Source organism: Gymnodraco acuticeps, unplaced genomic scaffold (assembly GCF_902827175.1).
Source record: "Gymnodraco acuticeps unplaced genomic scaffold, fGymAcu1.1, whole genome shotgun sequence".
In the NCBI taxonomy this organism is placed as follows: domain Eukaryota; kingdom Metazoa; phylum Chordata; class Actinopteri; order Perciformes; family Bathydraconidae; genus Gymnodraco; species Gymnodraco acuticeps.
Window position 1 is genome coordinate 1,445,839 of NW_022991091.1, and position 16,707 is coordinate 1,462,545.

Consider the following 16,707-nt stretch of genomic DNA (forward strand, 5'->3'; position numbering starts at 1 on the left):
AAACAAGAGCACCTATATTGTGTTTGTGTGTTTCTTTTTCACACTATCTCTCTATCAGCAGTGAATCAGTGGAGTGTTAGGACATCGTTTAAGCTCTTGCGCAGCATCAATACTGGCTCTATTGATTTTTTCAAACAGTTAATGGAAGCCTTTAGGGCAGGAAAGCTAATTAAAATCATATGCAGGTCAAGCTCATTTAAAGACTCCCCATTAGTTTATGTTTAGCTTAACCACGCTTGACTGGAAAATCCATCCATCGGGCATCTTAATTGACTGGTGTTTCTAATGGCTTTCCAATGCTCCTGAGTTCCTCTGGCAGATTTCATGCTGCAGCTCTAATAACCCACATACAATACAATCGTTAAAGACTGTTGCTGCGTGTCCTGCATCCTCAAAGTGTCTTACAGATGCCCGCAGGCTGTGATGTGCTTCGTACTTCAACCTTTGGATATGTGCAACCTCAATGCGGTCAGACGCTGTAGCTTCTACTTCACCTCCGTCTTAAACTTTCCCTCAGGAATATTGTTGTGTCCTGAATTGTAATGGGACCACATGAAGTCTATGCTTCCATCTCATGAGTCTTCATTGATTGTTGTATTAAACATGTTAACATTAGACAAGTAAAGAAATCATTCATATAGACGTGTTTCCTCTCAGGTTTGGAGCCTTTCCTCTTAAACTTTTATTTATATAAATGTCTATTACATTACATCTAGATGATTACTTTATCAATTATTGAGACCAATGCTAATACAATAACCCAGGGAGCAGATGGACGTTTAGGATGATACATAGAACTGAAAATATGGCCTGAATAAACAAATGTTTTTTATGTTTCGGAAAATGTCTCAACTAGAGTAACTATGGCTGTTGTATGATCGCGGGAAAAATAAACATATGAGGGCTGTGTTGTGATGTCTTGATGTGCAAGCTCAGCTGCCACATTTCCCCTGTTATTTTTCCTCCAACCATCCGGCGGTTCTGCTTTTCCAACAAACATATTGTTGTTACACACGTCAGCTCTTCACAACTTGTGTGAGTGCGTATTGCAGTGCCTTGGGGGAGGTTGATTTGAATCTATGATTCAGAAGGAGATTGTATTTAGTCTGTGTTTATTGTTCCCTATCAGGGGCCAATATGATAACAGCAGATGCAAAGCATCTTGCTGTGTCTTAGTTTGATGCTTCCTCTGCATGACACTAGCCGCAAACCACACTGTCCTGCCACCACTGTTGTACCCAGCTGGCAAAGGCATTGCGGGAAACCTTGCAACGTCGAAGATTTAACAGAGTGGTTCATTATACAGAGTGAGATCAGATAAAATCCCCCTGAGATGAATTCTCTCTGCCACTGAGGAGTGACGCAGCAGAGGATAGGAGAGAGTTCTGAGCCAGATGGGCATATGAGAGGTTATATGTAATAATACAGTATCACCTAATAAGATGTCAGCAGCTTTAGGTTATTATAGAAATACTAATCCTGTTACTCTATACTCTCTTTTCAAGATAAAAACATACACATGCACTCGCATGAGTAAACCCTTCATATACACATGTAAGCACACACCTCCTGACCTTTGAGGTTGCTGATTGCATTAATATTATTAGCTGTTTTCACTCACGCATGAGATTATGTTGTTCTATTTTTGCTAACATTTCAGACTACCTAGCACATTTTAAATGACTATTAAGTGGGTGGTTATTAAGGATTAGCCATGCATTACAACGTATGTAATATAAAAGTGCTGGAAGCTGCACGGCGCTTTACACCTAAGCCCTCCAGCCCTATTTCATCTCACACCACGTTTTGTTCAGTTAAAAAACGTTTCTTGATTAAATGCATGTTTTAGTCATTTCTGTTATCTGTCATCATGAGTTGTGCATTTCAATAATGTTTCAATAATGTGAGTAAAATGAGAGTTGGTTTACAAATATCCCTCTATTGCAGAAACACCGTTTTATTTTTGCTTACGCACGTTTTGCACATTTCTTAATATTATACAAAACAATCTCAATGCAATTTTGGATTAAATATTTGTACCACAAATATGGGAACAAATCAAAATGTGTATTTTGAATACTTTGAATACATCCTCTTTGTAGTTCAACTTCCATGCACAACATTTGAGCATTTCTCTTCTTCCTCATTCAAGTCATTTAAAGTTCAATGTCTCCCATTCCCCCTGAAACCAAGTTCAAACAGCCTCTTTGACTTTCTACTTCTTATATACCCATAGTGAATGTCCTCCCACTCTGAGTGTGGAGTGAGATTTGGGGAAGGGAAGGGAAAGAAGCAGCGGAGACAGAAAGTGAAACCATGTCGGGAAAAGAGGAGATGAAGCCAGTTAGCCAACAACAGATGGCAAGTGAAAAGAGAAAAGAGCCAGGTGGTATAGAAAAGAGAAGAGCAAGTAAGAGAGGAATGAAGGGAACAGAGGTGTTTACTTTATATCATGTTAGCAACAGTAAGTCTCTGTCTAACAAGCTCAAACCCATACAGCCCACAGCTCTCATGTAATATAGCCTCAGACCCCTAAAACGAGATTCTCCACCAGCACCCTTAAAACCTGTTAAGCCCCAAGGTCCCCGCCAGCGGGTACTTTAGTTTTTTTTTTCACGACACTGTGTCTCAGGGGATCTTAATATTTAAGAACCTATTAATGTGTTATACCAGATTAACGGGAATAAACTCAGCTAACTGACGATACAAACCATTTTTACCAAAACAAAACACAAGTCTCATAAGAAGCATCTAAATGACCCCTGAGCGAAAAATGCTAACCTATTACTGCACCGATAATCACTCCTAGCTCCCTTATTACTTATCCTAGGTGCACATCCAACACATCGTTTATGATCGCAAGGAGACACAGAATCTGGTCTCAACACTGAAAGATACAAACTCGCGAAGTTATCAACACAAACGTACATCAAAACAAGTGGCGCTAGGTAGCCCACAACGCTAACATGGCTTACCTTCGTCTTTGTCTGGTCTAAACTGGTCTTCAATGGCATTAAAACGATAAAAACGATGCTGTAGTTAATCTATAGGTTAATCTAATGTGACTGCGTCCCCTTTGAAATGTTCTGATAATCCAAAAGCAATAAAACAGCTTTTCCGTTGCTTGATATGATATCAGAGCAGCGATATTTCTCCCCTCTGCTGCAAGCTAGCATGCGCAGAGAGGCCACCTTTTTTTTTTTTTTACATGAGTGTGTGCGGGACGATTTCCCTTGGATTCTATTGGCTCTAACGGTCAGAAAGAGATGTCACATGTCAAAATCGAAGAAGGGGGGCCAGAGATAAGGAAAATCCACCCAAATGGCCCCAGAAGAGGGTTTTTTTGCTAAATCTGTCTAAAAAGGTCAAATATCACTTGTTTTGCATCAATCTTGATACAGGGTACTTATTATATGTTGTACTTTGGATTCCTAAAGCGTTTAGTCTACTAACCCATCATCCAAGGTTAGTTTTCACTATAAGTACAAAATATTTTTTGGATGGACACTATAATTTATAGTTTTTTACCATGTTCAATCTGAATTTTCTTTAAAATAAAAAAATTCTATATTGATTCTGACTTTTCTCCAACTCACAGGTTTATCATTACTTTGAGAAAAAAAAGATTATTAATTTAACCCTTTTAGAAGGGAAGATATGGTCATTTGTTCTGGGAATGTCATTTTCGAGCCTGAAACCTTAAAAACAGGCTTGGGGCCTAACAGCTTAAAACCCTAAAACCCCTATTGCTAACTCTCCATACTTCCCCAAGATAAAGTGATAACTACAGTACAAACAGATTTCCTAGAGACACTACTGTAGAATCAATTGGAAAAACGTGTCAGTGGCAACATTTTACTTACTGAATACACATGAGAGAAGCAGGCCTACATGTATATCCACATAATGAGTCAGCTCTGTAATATTAAAGATATAATATACAATAATGGCTTTCGTGGCAGTTACATCTGCTGACCTCTCCTGGGAGCTCAGCGCAATTATTTACCCAGTAGAAATTCATAGAGCAAAGCTAATGCAATTCATCCAAGAAAAGAAGATGTGGCTTTCTCAACTTATTTTCAATTAAAGATGATCTTATGGGAGAAAGAAATAGCTGTGTGGATCTTTTATCCAAGTGACTTGAAATACCTACAACCTAGTTTGAAATGCAATAATTGAGTGTCAGCATGGATGTGTGGTAATTATTGCTGACAAGGTGGACGGGTGTTAATCTACTGTTTGCATTTCCATGTACAAACCTGGTCAACCCCTGAATTTCTTGTTTTGCTATACAGCCTCATTGTATACTGTCGGCATCATTGAAAAACTCCTTACTCTGTATTCAGTGCACGTTCTTGTCAAACTGAATGCTTGCTGAGGTCAACTGGTTCTCCCTAGATCAACAAGAGTCTGCAGCCACGCTAGCTCTGTGAGGCTATGCTCAAGCTAAAGAGGGAAGAGGGAACCTTGCATCTTAAGAAAAAATTAGCTTTTTAATTCAAATGTTTGTATATTCGCACACATTTGAGGGACAAGGCTAAGATTGTTAAAAATCAAGTATTAAGTGTGCAAACTGTTAACATCAAAGATATAAGTTGATTTGACTTTATTCATAGGTTAATCAACAAAGGTGGTAGGACTCATATAATTATTGTGACTTTACAGTAAAGACATGTAAGCTTAAGCTGCATATTTTGTGTTCCAACAGGTCCGTCTCTTGTTGGGACTCTGAAGAAGGACTGGGCCTCTCCGAACAGCATTGCTCTCTCGTGGCAGCAGCCGGAACAAACACCGCAGGGCATCCTCGACTACGAGATCAAATATTATCAGAAGGTATATTTACTTTTGCTGATAGACAGGTCCTGTCTAGAATATAAGAGCAGTAGTAGTTATAGATCAAGCAAGTGTGTGATATATGTTGAAGAACAATCATTTGAAATATTTGAGTTTAAACAAGAACATCTAGCTTAGACCAAAAAAACTCTTGGTTCCTTGCTTATAGCTAACTAATTGTCACATGACACACTGTTGATGTTAGACTTCATTCCAATGGTTACCATAATGCTAACTGAATTTGTTTGCAATCCCCTTAAGCTTAACATTGGTATACTGTATGTTTATCTAAATGTCTTACGAAGGAGACTAACAACTAGAAACAACTGGATTTGAATAGGTTTGATATCAAGACAACTAAAAGCTTTTCCAATATGCATAGCCTCTTATACTATAATTAAACATAATTTATGCCCATCATGTTATCTGGATTGCGTACTATATGGGCTTGTTTTCAAACACCTCTTCTAGAAATAAGTCCTTAGAAGAAAACAATAGATCAATGGCTATTTGTAAATTAGGGGTTAAAGTAATACAGATGTGCTGATTTTTGCAGAATGAGATGTGTATGAATAACCCAAACTAAATAATCCTTTACCACAGTCATGCATCTAAAAGAGTTCAAATATATTGTGTAAGTCTCTAATAAAAATCACATTGTTCAAATTGTTGGACAGATGTTTTTAGTTGTTAATATATGCTGTCAATATTGATCAGCAATTACAATTTGATATGTTAATATTGTATTTAGGTATAGTTTATTATTTTTTAGTACCCATGTTTGACATTCCCAGCCCTTTGCAATGTTGATTTGCAAGCACAATCCTACTGCAGCACTTGGATATTCAACTAGAATAGCTCGGACCGCACTATGAGCAGCTGGATTTGGGCTGAGTTTCCTCAAAAGCCAACCACATCAGCTTCTATCATGTTATCAGTCAAGAGAATGGCCCTAACCATCCCTCCTAAGAGAACACACTTTGTTTTGTTTTGCTGCCGTTTAATGGTCCCATGGAACAAATACATTCTGTAGTACCAATTATAGGATTATAATGCACTCTAAGTATGCTTCCAAGGAAAAATAATAACCCTTTTTAAAGCTGAATAGACAATTAATGTATGTTCATTATGCATAATTGTGTGCCAAGCATTACTTTTAAATGACAAAGCAGTACAACTCTCGATGATGGTAGTTTAATAAAATGATGTGTGAATTTTTCTAAAGCCTGAGGGCAAGCCTTGTCACTGGTTGCACAAACAGCAAGTATTAGTGTTAATCGAGGTAAAGCTGTCCTTCAGGCACTAGATCATGTTTTATCTAAACCTGTCCTCAATTGCTTGGAATCCTTTTCCCTCTCTCCCAAACAGGAACATGAGCAGTTGAGCTATTCCTCAACACGCACCAAGGCTCCCAGTGTGATCATCTCAGGTTTAAAACCAGCCACATGGTACGTCTTCAGTGTTCGCACCCGCACGCCCGCTGGATACAGCTCCTACACCCCTAAATATGAATACAAAACTACAGGAGACTGTAAGTACCTGAAACCATCTGAAACATCTGTCTTGTCCTTCTTTGAACATGTGTATTGGCACCTTTTTCATAGCTAAATTATGTGACAGAAAAAGAAAATCAAGTTTAAAGCATGTATTGGCGCCTCATCCTTCAAACGACTAGAAAGAACTTTTGGATTTAGGTTAGCATTATTTGTATGTACGTTTTAGGCTTAGGATCAGTTTAAACTTTTGCATGAAAATAACAATTTAAGCAGAGGAACAGCATCAGCAGGCTGCAAGCAGCAGGTCAGGGTCAGATGAAGTTCATGTACTGTAGCCTGGAGCAGCGCTCAGGGCAGCCTTCACCAAGAGCACAACAGCAAATAATAAGGCTGGATATGAGCCCACCAACAGCAGCATCCTGTCTAGCATCCAGACAAGCAACTTCTTCATAAACTTTGGAAAAGTACCCAATAAGGAAATAAATCATAGTATATGACAAAATCACAAATTATAGCATAGCACTGCAATGGTCCAACTTTGTTAAAATTCAGGTCAAGTTTCTCCACTCTTAAAATTCTTAAAACATCATGCACATTTTTGCTGATATCTATCGTCTGTTTCTTTTTTCACAGCTTACTACAGGGTGTCCGTGGGGTTTTAAAAAGTATTAAAAGTTGGTAAATCAATTTAGCGAAAATTAAGGCTATTAAAAAGTATTAAACGGCATTTTCCAAGGTATTAAGAAGGTCCACAGCAACGACAACATGAAACACCCTTTTACAACGACATGTCGGGAAACCCCCTCAAGGCGGCCCCATGCATTGCACAGCGCCGTAAAATTCTGCTTCTTATTTTAAGTTTCGTTGCCTTGCTCCGCCTGGGGGGGGGGGGGGAGAGTGTTTTGGGGTGCCACTGATGGTGATGAAAGCTGGTTCGAGGGCCCACAGACTCTAGAATCGCCACTGTCGATAGGGATCACAGCTGTCCGGTCCCACATGCTAAGTAATAGCCAGAAAGCCGCTGCGTTTAAGTCCCAACTCTCCCGATAGCCAATCCGTGCCTCCCCTGACTGCATGTCGCTGACACACACCGCTGCAGACTCTCTGCACGAAGGAGCAGCGGAGTCCGGCCGATGCTGCTCCTCCAAGGAAGAGACACACGTTCACTAAGCCGAACTATAGCCGGTCAGTGATCTGCTATTTTAAAGTAAAGTCAACACTACTTTCGAATGGTTTCTTTTTCTAATAAACCTTGCATTGGGTTAGTCACACAATTCATTATCTTGTGTTTTGTTCTATCACAAGCTGTTTAGTTGTGCTATTTTAAAATGCATACTATAGTAAATGTGAGGTAAAGTGTGTCGCCAATGTAACCGGTTAGAACTCGAAGTGGCGATGAGGTCTTAAAATGTATGGAAAGGGTCTTAAAAAAGGTCTTAAAAGGTATTACATTTGACTTCAGGATTCCGGCATATACCCTGTACTATCACTTTGTATGAAATCAACTTGTTCTTACTGTTTATTATGAACAACCTTATTTGGGACCATAGAGACATTATAAAATGAACAGGCCTGGTATTACAGTTAATAAAACCTGTTAAAAATAATCCACATTATTTTATCACAATTCCTGTGTGCCTCTGAATTGGATTCTCTAGGAATATAGTTCAAGGACTGTAATGCTATTCAGATACATGGTAATGGAGGCATTTCAGAAGCACATATTTCATGATTTTCACAGTGTAAGTCTTATAGTTCAGTGCTTTTAATGCAAAATGCGAGTGTAAAGCATTGTAATAATGTCAGGTGAGGGTTCATTATTGAGTTCTAAAATGTATCCGTACTATTGTCGGGTCGCCTATCTGTTAACTGTGTTTACATTGCAACCCTAATCTTTAGCCTTCCTACAGCGTGACTTTATATAGGTTGCATTCACCCTAAACTCTTTAAAGGTCAGGATATCAGTTACAATAGCTATTGAAATATTGAATACAATCCACAAGAGAGTCTGACAATAAAGCCTTGATGTTTGGAGTATTTTGAATCAATATTTTTCTGTGTGTCTGAGCAGTAGCTTTATTGCAAATCTAGTCATAAAATACAAAGGTCCAGCTGCCCTTTTATGTTGGTGCAGGTATTGTTGAGAGGTGATTTGGCTTGGCAGTGGCCCTCTCCCTTCCAAAGCTGCGGAGCTTTGCTTTATCTGCGGATCAGACAGTGCTCGGCCCAGCCTTTGTGTAGCCTGGCCTTTTATCTGAAACAGAAAGCAGATTTGGCCTCTGTCGCTCTCTCCCTGCCTGTCAGTCTGTCTGTCTGCCTGTCAGTCACTGTCACTTCCGCCTCTCTCTTTCTCTCCTGTTTGTCTTTACCTCGCTTCTGTCACCCATTTTCCTCAGACCTCACCTTACATTCTCTATCCTGTCCTCTGCAACCTTCCTCTCTATCTACACACACACACACACACACACACACACACACACACACACACACACACACACACACACACACACACACACACACACCTCATTACAGCAGCAGCTTCAGTCCAACACATCTGCTTAGTTAGTGATGTGAAGAGTGTGTGAAGCTGACGCCTGGGAGGATTTGTCTCGTGTGATCTGGCCACCGCCACTTTCACTCTCCCTCCCTCTGAGTGGACTGTAATTACTTTTATCCAGCCAAACACACACACACACACACACTCACAGACACACACATTCTTGACACCCACATACTGTATAAACTCACACATGAGCCTCTCTCTTTGGGCTGGCGACCACGCACCCTGATCTCCAATTCATATTCATTAAGCGTGAAATATTATAGAAATAAGTTTGGTAATAGCAATCATCTTTCAATTATCTTGGATTCGTTAGCTTTGTGACAAGACACAGAAAAGGGAAAATCATGAATATCAAATGGGACCAATTTAACCAAATGATCATGGACTAAATCACAATTTCATGAATGAATAATATTAATTAAACAGCAGCAGGCATATGAATCATTCCAGTACCAAAGCTGACGGCGGGTTTTCTGCATTACAAAGAGCTGATCAGACGTCTCTCCATAATATCTGCCCATGTACACTGATGGAGTAGATTATTGAAGATGATGGTGAATGAAAAATGTGCGCTTTGTTCTCACTTTACCCTGCCTCACGTCTAATTTACTTATTTTCTCTCCCCACTGCTTTTATCATCTGCACCTCGCTCTTTAGATTTCAAAATACTGCTGCTGGTTTATAAAGCACTGAATGGTTTAGGCCCAAAATACATTTCTGACCTCCTGCTAAATTATGAACCATCCAGATCTCTCAGGTCTTCAGGGACTGGTCAGCTTTCTGTCCCCAGAGTCAGAACTAAACATGGAGAAGCAGCGTTCAGTTATTATGCTCCAAATATCTGGAACAAACTCCCAGAAACCTGCAGGTCCGCTACAACTCTGACTACTTTTAAATCCAGGCTGAAGACTTTTCTTTTTGTCGCTGCTTTTAATTGAACTATTCACATCTTAAACTGCACTGTAACTTTTATCCATGTATTTTTTCTTTTAATGTTTATTTTATTAGCTTTTCTTTTTAATGACTGATTTTAAATGCCTTTTTCTTAATGTCTTTCATTTTTTGTAAAGCACTTTGAATTGCTTTGTGTTGAAAAGTGCTATATAAATAAACTTGCCTTGCCTTGCCTTTACACTGAACTTCTTAAACTTCCCGTTCCACATCGTTTTTTCATTCTCTCTTGTCCCACATCTTCCGGTTCTTCTTCTTCGTTGCCTTCCTATTCACCTCCCTTTATGTTCAACCTTTCCTCTCATTTCTTTCCTCGTAACTAACCTCTATTATTTTCTCTTTTCAGCATCAGACATTGCTTCGGACCAAGGCCAGGTGTTGGTCATCGTCACAGCAGCAGTCGGCGGCTTCACCCTCCTCGTCATCCTCACCCTCTTTTTCCTGATCACTGGAAGGTAAAGAGCAATTCACTATTCACTATGTATGCAAAGAGACTCTCATTCATTGTGTTGCTCCTTTAATGTGTGGCTTAATTTCAAACTGATGTACTTCCATGCATATTAAGTTCCTTTCTCTGATATATTGATACAAATATTTCTCTTTTTTTCTTGTCAGTGAAGTTTTATTGTAATGTAAATCCTGTTGCTGAGTATTCTCAACTTTTAGGATTGTTCCATTCCCCATAATCATCCAATGTAACTCACCTGTTTTTCTGTAAAGAGCCCTTATTTTTTGTAATGCTGTCAACTGCCCAATCCCAATGTCCACACTGACCGGATGCCGTTTGGAGGTGCGTTCCCTAAAGTCCAGAGGGTTTAAGCCGATACCATTGTCGAATCGTCTAATGCTTGAAGGCTCTAAAACAGACATTTTAAACCCTATGCACACTTACGGTAAGTCCGCATTTCTGCAGCCATTGCCTGAGGGAATTACCGACAATTGTGACATTAAACACAGGGTTACCAGAGGAAATCCAGAGGAGCTTGAGAGCCAAAAGGTAAACAGAGTAGGAGACTCATGACTACATTTTCCCAGAAAAAAACATGGAGGATTTAAAATGATGATCAAGATATCAGAGAAATGTAGGCATATGCTGCATTATTATTTTCTGCATAAATGATCTGCCACATCATAGACTATATGCATTACATTAATGCCCACAATGTTCATACTCCTTACTGCACATATTCTTATTTCCCATTTCATAGTTTATATTCTAAAATGCATTCATAGCATTCGATTTCCATGTAAATTACTGCTTTATTTTTATTTTTATTGCTATTTAACTATATGTTATTATGGTGTAAAAGTTTTTTTGTTTTATATTAGATTTCTTGTTTTTTATATTTTATGTATGCACCATGGCATCAAGTCAAATTCCTAGTATGTGCGAACCTACCTGGCAATAAACCTGTTTCTGATTCTGATTATAATACACTGCCATATTGATACCATGAAAGGTCCTTGCAGCCTCTCCCAGTCCCTCATGTTTTAGGGCTTAAGGCCTTTGAAATTGGGCAATTATGTCATTGCAATTCATCTAAATCTACCACCAACTGAAAACTATAAAAGGGACAATCCCAAAGTTTCAAAGGAAACACATTTCACTTTCTTGTTAATACAACTTGCCAATGAGCTATCATTATGCCTGGGGTTTTACTGGATAGCCGTTTCAAAATGTCTACTTAATAGGTTGACTTTTTGGTGTTCCTTTCTTTACCTAGAGTACTTTACAAGCTTTCTTATCCCCTTGCCTCGCAGTTAAGAACCTCAATATTTCCTCCAGTGAGAATATTAAAGAAGCTTTTATTATTTAAAAAAATATGGATTATAGCTTCTTTAAAGATATTATTGTATTAGGCTTTTGTAACTGGTCCTCATTATTGAGATAGACTGAACCCTAGAAAGATATACTTCTTAAAGCATTTGTCACGTAAGCATCTGACTTGGTAACAGAGATGATGAGAGACATTTACACATGTGTTCTTAAGCAAAGCCTCAGTAAGCCCAGACCTTTAGACAGTAAAGCATTTGAGAGAGGAGTGCACAAAAACAAGAGCAGATAATTATGGTTGATTGCATATTCTTCTGAAATTACCAGGGTTCATATGATTTGCATATAGAATTTCAACCTCTGAGGGCATTTGTAAATAATGAGTGTAATTCAAAGGACAGTTAGGGGGGGGGAGAGGACCTAAGTTAACCTTTATTCTACATAAATGTCAGCAAGAGTGATTAAAACTGATTGTTCTATTGTGATATGGATGCATCTACCATTAATTAGATACTCCAGAGAACAAATCTACACTCATCTCTCTATTGAAATGACAAAATGTAAACGTTGCATGTTTTTCACACATCCTGTCACATGTGCTTTCACAGCTTCTGAAAATCCAATTTGGGACAACCCATGAATAGGAGCCTTTATATCGTGCTGCTAAATCTTCCATGAATCTGAAGTTGTCAACACATTGGGTGTTGAAAGGTGGTAATGTTATCTAACAAACCATTTAGGACTGTGACATCATCTGCCTGAAGTGATCATGAACACTGGAACATTTGGTATTCATTCGCTGTCGTTTCCCCAAAAAGCCCACTCACACTAAACTTCTAAAACAGCAATACAGCAAAATCTATGTATTCTAAAGGATATGATTTGAGGGGGTGAAGTCAAATCTATGAAATGTTTTACTTAGAGTTGAACTTGGATGAACTGTGATTCAATTGGGGAGTTGACCAGTAATAGACCATGCTGACAATGCTGTTAGGAAGGTCCAACGATGAGGCAAGCTACCCACACTCATTAGCAGTGTTACATCACTTTAGTTAAACCGTGCCAGAGTTCAAACTGCTTCGAGGTGGGACTAGGTCTTCATGGTTCTTCCCATTCCAGCATGTCTCTTTCATATTCTACAGTCACTGTATGCACTAATGTATGAACTGAGAGATTTCATACAAGTGTGCTCTTGAAATCCTACTGAGCTCTCATCCCAGAATAAGACTGATGCAATCCCAGGTGCTGAGTGCGAAAGGTGCAAATCTATTGAACACAGTGGACAGTTCATGCATTTAGCCCCTCAGTCTCTCTGGAGCCACGATCTGGCGCCCATTAGGGAAAGTGCAGCTCTAAATCCTTGCATATTGGTTGCAGCATTGATCCGTGCTGGTTGCCAGAGATTTTCCACTAAACTTCACAGATATGAGATGAGAGTTTTTATCACACTAGGTGCACTACCTCACAGGCAAGTCCTTTAAAGCTGGCATGATGTTAAAGTCAAAAGGAATTTAAGGTCCATCACTTTAAAAATAAACAGAGTGTTTGTCTTATTTTTATGATGTGATCCTAATGTGTGGGAGTGTGCTGCTGTTTATTTTAGAAACTCACCCACCAGGTGCAATAGCTAAAGCAAGCCCTTTAGGCTTTTTGTTTTCAGGCACAAGAAGGGCCTTTTTTACCTGAATCCTGCTAAAAGCAGTCGAAGAAGCAGTTGGGAGTGTTTTTTGACTTCATCACAATCTGTCATCACTGCGATCCTTCTGCCCCGTGTAGGAGGGACTTTCACTCTCTTTCGATTTAAAAAAAAAAAAACTCCAAATGTATTTGAGCTGCCTGTGAAGGATGAGAGCTTTCAGTCGCGCAGCTCTTATAGATGTTAGGTTGTTGAGCGAGAGTGGTGATGTAAGAGGACGCGCTGTACGGGGAGTTTTAACACCTGGTTGCTCTAAAAGCTTACGCCTATGTTTGCATCTGCTCATGCTACATTTGAAAAGTGAATACTTCTGGAGCCAAGCTGTCACCACTGTAACGGAGCTGAATACGGTGTGCTCTTTATCCTTGAGTTGCTTGTCAGTCTCTGCAACTCTTTTGAGGTTTCTTCATGTATTCTTTCATCCTTTGTGCCCGTGTCCTCTGTAGCTGCAGATAGATGCACCATGGTGAGGTGAGGGATGTTGGAGCTAGAGAAGAGTGGTTTGAATTACACTGATGCTTTGATTAGGGCTCTTGGCTAGGTTGTTTTACTGGAGTGTATGTGTGGGTGGGTAAAGTGCTTGTGAATATGTACCGTAACAATGCTCAACAGCCCAGAGAGCAGTGGTAGAAGGCTAGGTCTTTGTGTGTGATAACTGTCTTCGTGTGTGTCTGTGTCTGCATGTGCGGCCTCTTTTCAACATGAAAGCTAGAGAGACAGAAGGATAGGCGGATAAAGGGGATCAGAGGATAGGACTGGAAAAGACTGATAAAGGCACATGCCACCATTTCTTTAATGAACAGCTTGACCCCATCAGCAGAGGTCAACAGTAGCTTTCCAAATCCCCTTCTTTTCCCCTCTGCCAGTGTTACCCGCCATGTTATCTGCTCTGTCTATCAGTGTCCACAATCCCACAGACTTCACTTAGCCGGAGCCCAATCTGGCAACCTGCGGCTCGTAGCCCCCTGACTCCTGCTCTAATGTGGCAACCCGGATTATGTTAAGTCTTCAAAGAGAAGGAGGCTCACATGTGATCTCATGGAAACACACACACATACTTTCTCTACTCGTATTTGTGGGCATTTTCATTTTTTTATTTATTTGCACTGCATAATTTGGCAGTTTTTCGAGACAATACTCGCTACCATTGTTTGTTGGATTGTTTTTGGTTAACAGTTACTGAGTCAGCAGATATATCATTTGTGTTTCTGCCCAACTGTTAGTGAATGTTTTTTATTGTTTAGATCTATAGCTCCCGAGAGATAATATAGATGGAAATGCTTTTATGAGAGTTTGAATTCATTGAAATATATAGTTATTACATTTTTAATTTCCGGGGACTTTCCCTTTTTTCAGTACAATAAAGAGGCTTGACATCTTAAATGTGTCTATAGTCAGGGTAATGCTGAACAGAATTGTTCTGAACCTCTTAGCAAACCTTTGGAAATACAATATATTTCAAATATACGTGGCAAAATGTAATGTGATTTTCTGCATTTTGACTCTGAAGTGACTTTCCACCTAGTATTTCGAAGTCTATATACCACATCGGTGGACTAACTTTGTGATAATACATATCTAAATCTTAAATATCTGTCTTTCATTTGAATACATACCCACAAATGAAAATGGAAATCCTCTATAAGATCTGTTAACATATTCTTTCCGTATCAAACACAGCCAAGTTCTGAAAATAACGGACAGACCACTAAAGTAAGAGTGAATACAGAGAGATATGGAAATCATGTCCTGTCCCACCTTTACAGCATTGCGATAAATAAAATACTCGATTATCATTTGTTACACGAAAAAAAAATTATTTGAACATTGTCAAAAAATGTGTTTTGATTAATGAATTATGTTCTTTTTGTTTGTTTGATGTTTGTTGTTTTCCAGAGCAGGGGGAAAATGACAGCCTTCCAAAAATATTCTGCTTTTATCCGTATCTCATGCCAAACGCATTATTATCATAAGAAAAACAAGTCAAAACCTTGGGTGTTCTCATTTAAAAGATGTTTTAAGTGTGGTGTAACTCTAAGAAACTGGCAGAAGAATTCTATAGTATGTCTATTAAAGCTGAAATATAATAAAATGTATTGGGGGGTCCACGAGTGAGAAGTGGGAGTGAAGGTCTCTCTCGCTCACGGTCATTAATTAAGCCCTCTACTGCAAAATAGGTTATAAAATTCATCAGTGATTGTGCCTGTGAGAGTACCTTACTTCATATCATTATTTTCCATCTCAGCGCTCTTCCCCAGCCTCTCCCTCCCACACACCAAGCTCCAGATACTTCATCAGCACTGCAGGTCCTTTCTAAGTCTTGGCGTGTGTGAATGAAGCCATCACTGTTCTTTCAGGTAGCGGTCAACGATATTTGAATGACAAAAAGCAGGCTTTATATAACCTTACAGATGTGTACTATATACATTTTTCAATCATACATGTTGTTGAAGTTTTATTGTGATGGAAACACAAAGAGAAGAAAGTGACTTCTGTCTGTATTTCATGGAATTACCTCTGAAGGGTCCAAACATGGGATTGCATTTGAGATTAATCTGCATTCTAAATTACAATAGGGTTCATTTATAGTCCCTTTTCACAGTATTTGAGTGTGTCCTTAACAGCAAAGTTATTGTATATATTGTTGGTTCAATCATTTACAGTGACCCTGTGTTAAAGATATTCTTAAAAGATATTACTGTCAAGGCACCAGTAGTATGTCATATTAAATATATGTTAAAGTTGCAAAATAAGTAGTCTATAGGTGGTTGCATACACAACGTGTGTGGCATGGGAGGCTGTGGTTGCTGACAACATTACTGAATTTCCCCACGGAGATTAATAAAGATCCATCTTATCTTATCTAATCTTTTAAACCATGACGTTAATATGTGTCAACATGACAATATTTTCCTACTTAATCCAAGTAGTTTAGATTGCCTAAACTTCACTAAATGTATAACAGTATGTGTGCAACACTCAGTTGGTGTAAGGTGGCACCAATGCAAGTTCCTAGACCACTTAGTCTAAAAAGTATCTTAGTTTAAACTATTGTTCCATTAAATAAATTCCCAAACCGTTTGTAAAGTTCCAATATAATCAGGGAAGGCAGGTAAAACTCAAATAAGGGTTTATTAAAAGTAAATGACAGTGTTGGGGCAGGTTATCTCCATCCACATTCCATCAAGGTATGGCACCCTAAAAGAGCCAACAAAAACATGACCTTAGCAGAGTCCACCCGTATACCGTAGCACTATACATCTGTATGTACAAAAAAACTCATGACAAATGTTAAGTGGTCATTTTATTTTTTCCTCAAATATAACACTGTGCTTAATTGGCTTTTACTTGATTATTCTGTGTCTTGTCTGCACACCGTGCTTTGCCTTGAACT

The 16,707-nt window shown here is 39.0% G+C and overlaps 1 protein-coding gene across 1 annotated transcript in view; it reads left to right on the forward strand.

Moving 5' to 3' along the window:
- Positions 1-16,707, forward strand: part of LOC117560078 (ephrin type-A receptor 6-like) — a 199,098-nt gene that overhangs the window by 159,472 nt on the left and 22,919 nt on the right. The window contains exons 6-8 of the mRNA XM_034236834.1: positions 4,709-4,833; positions 6,202-6,364; positions 10,190-10,298. Coding sequence (XP_034092725.1) covers positions 4,709-4,833; positions 6,202-6,364; positions 10,190-10,298 — 397 coding nt within the window. The remainder of the gene's footprint in view (positions 1-4,708; positions 4,834-6,201; positions 6,365-10,189; positions 10,299-16,707) is intronic.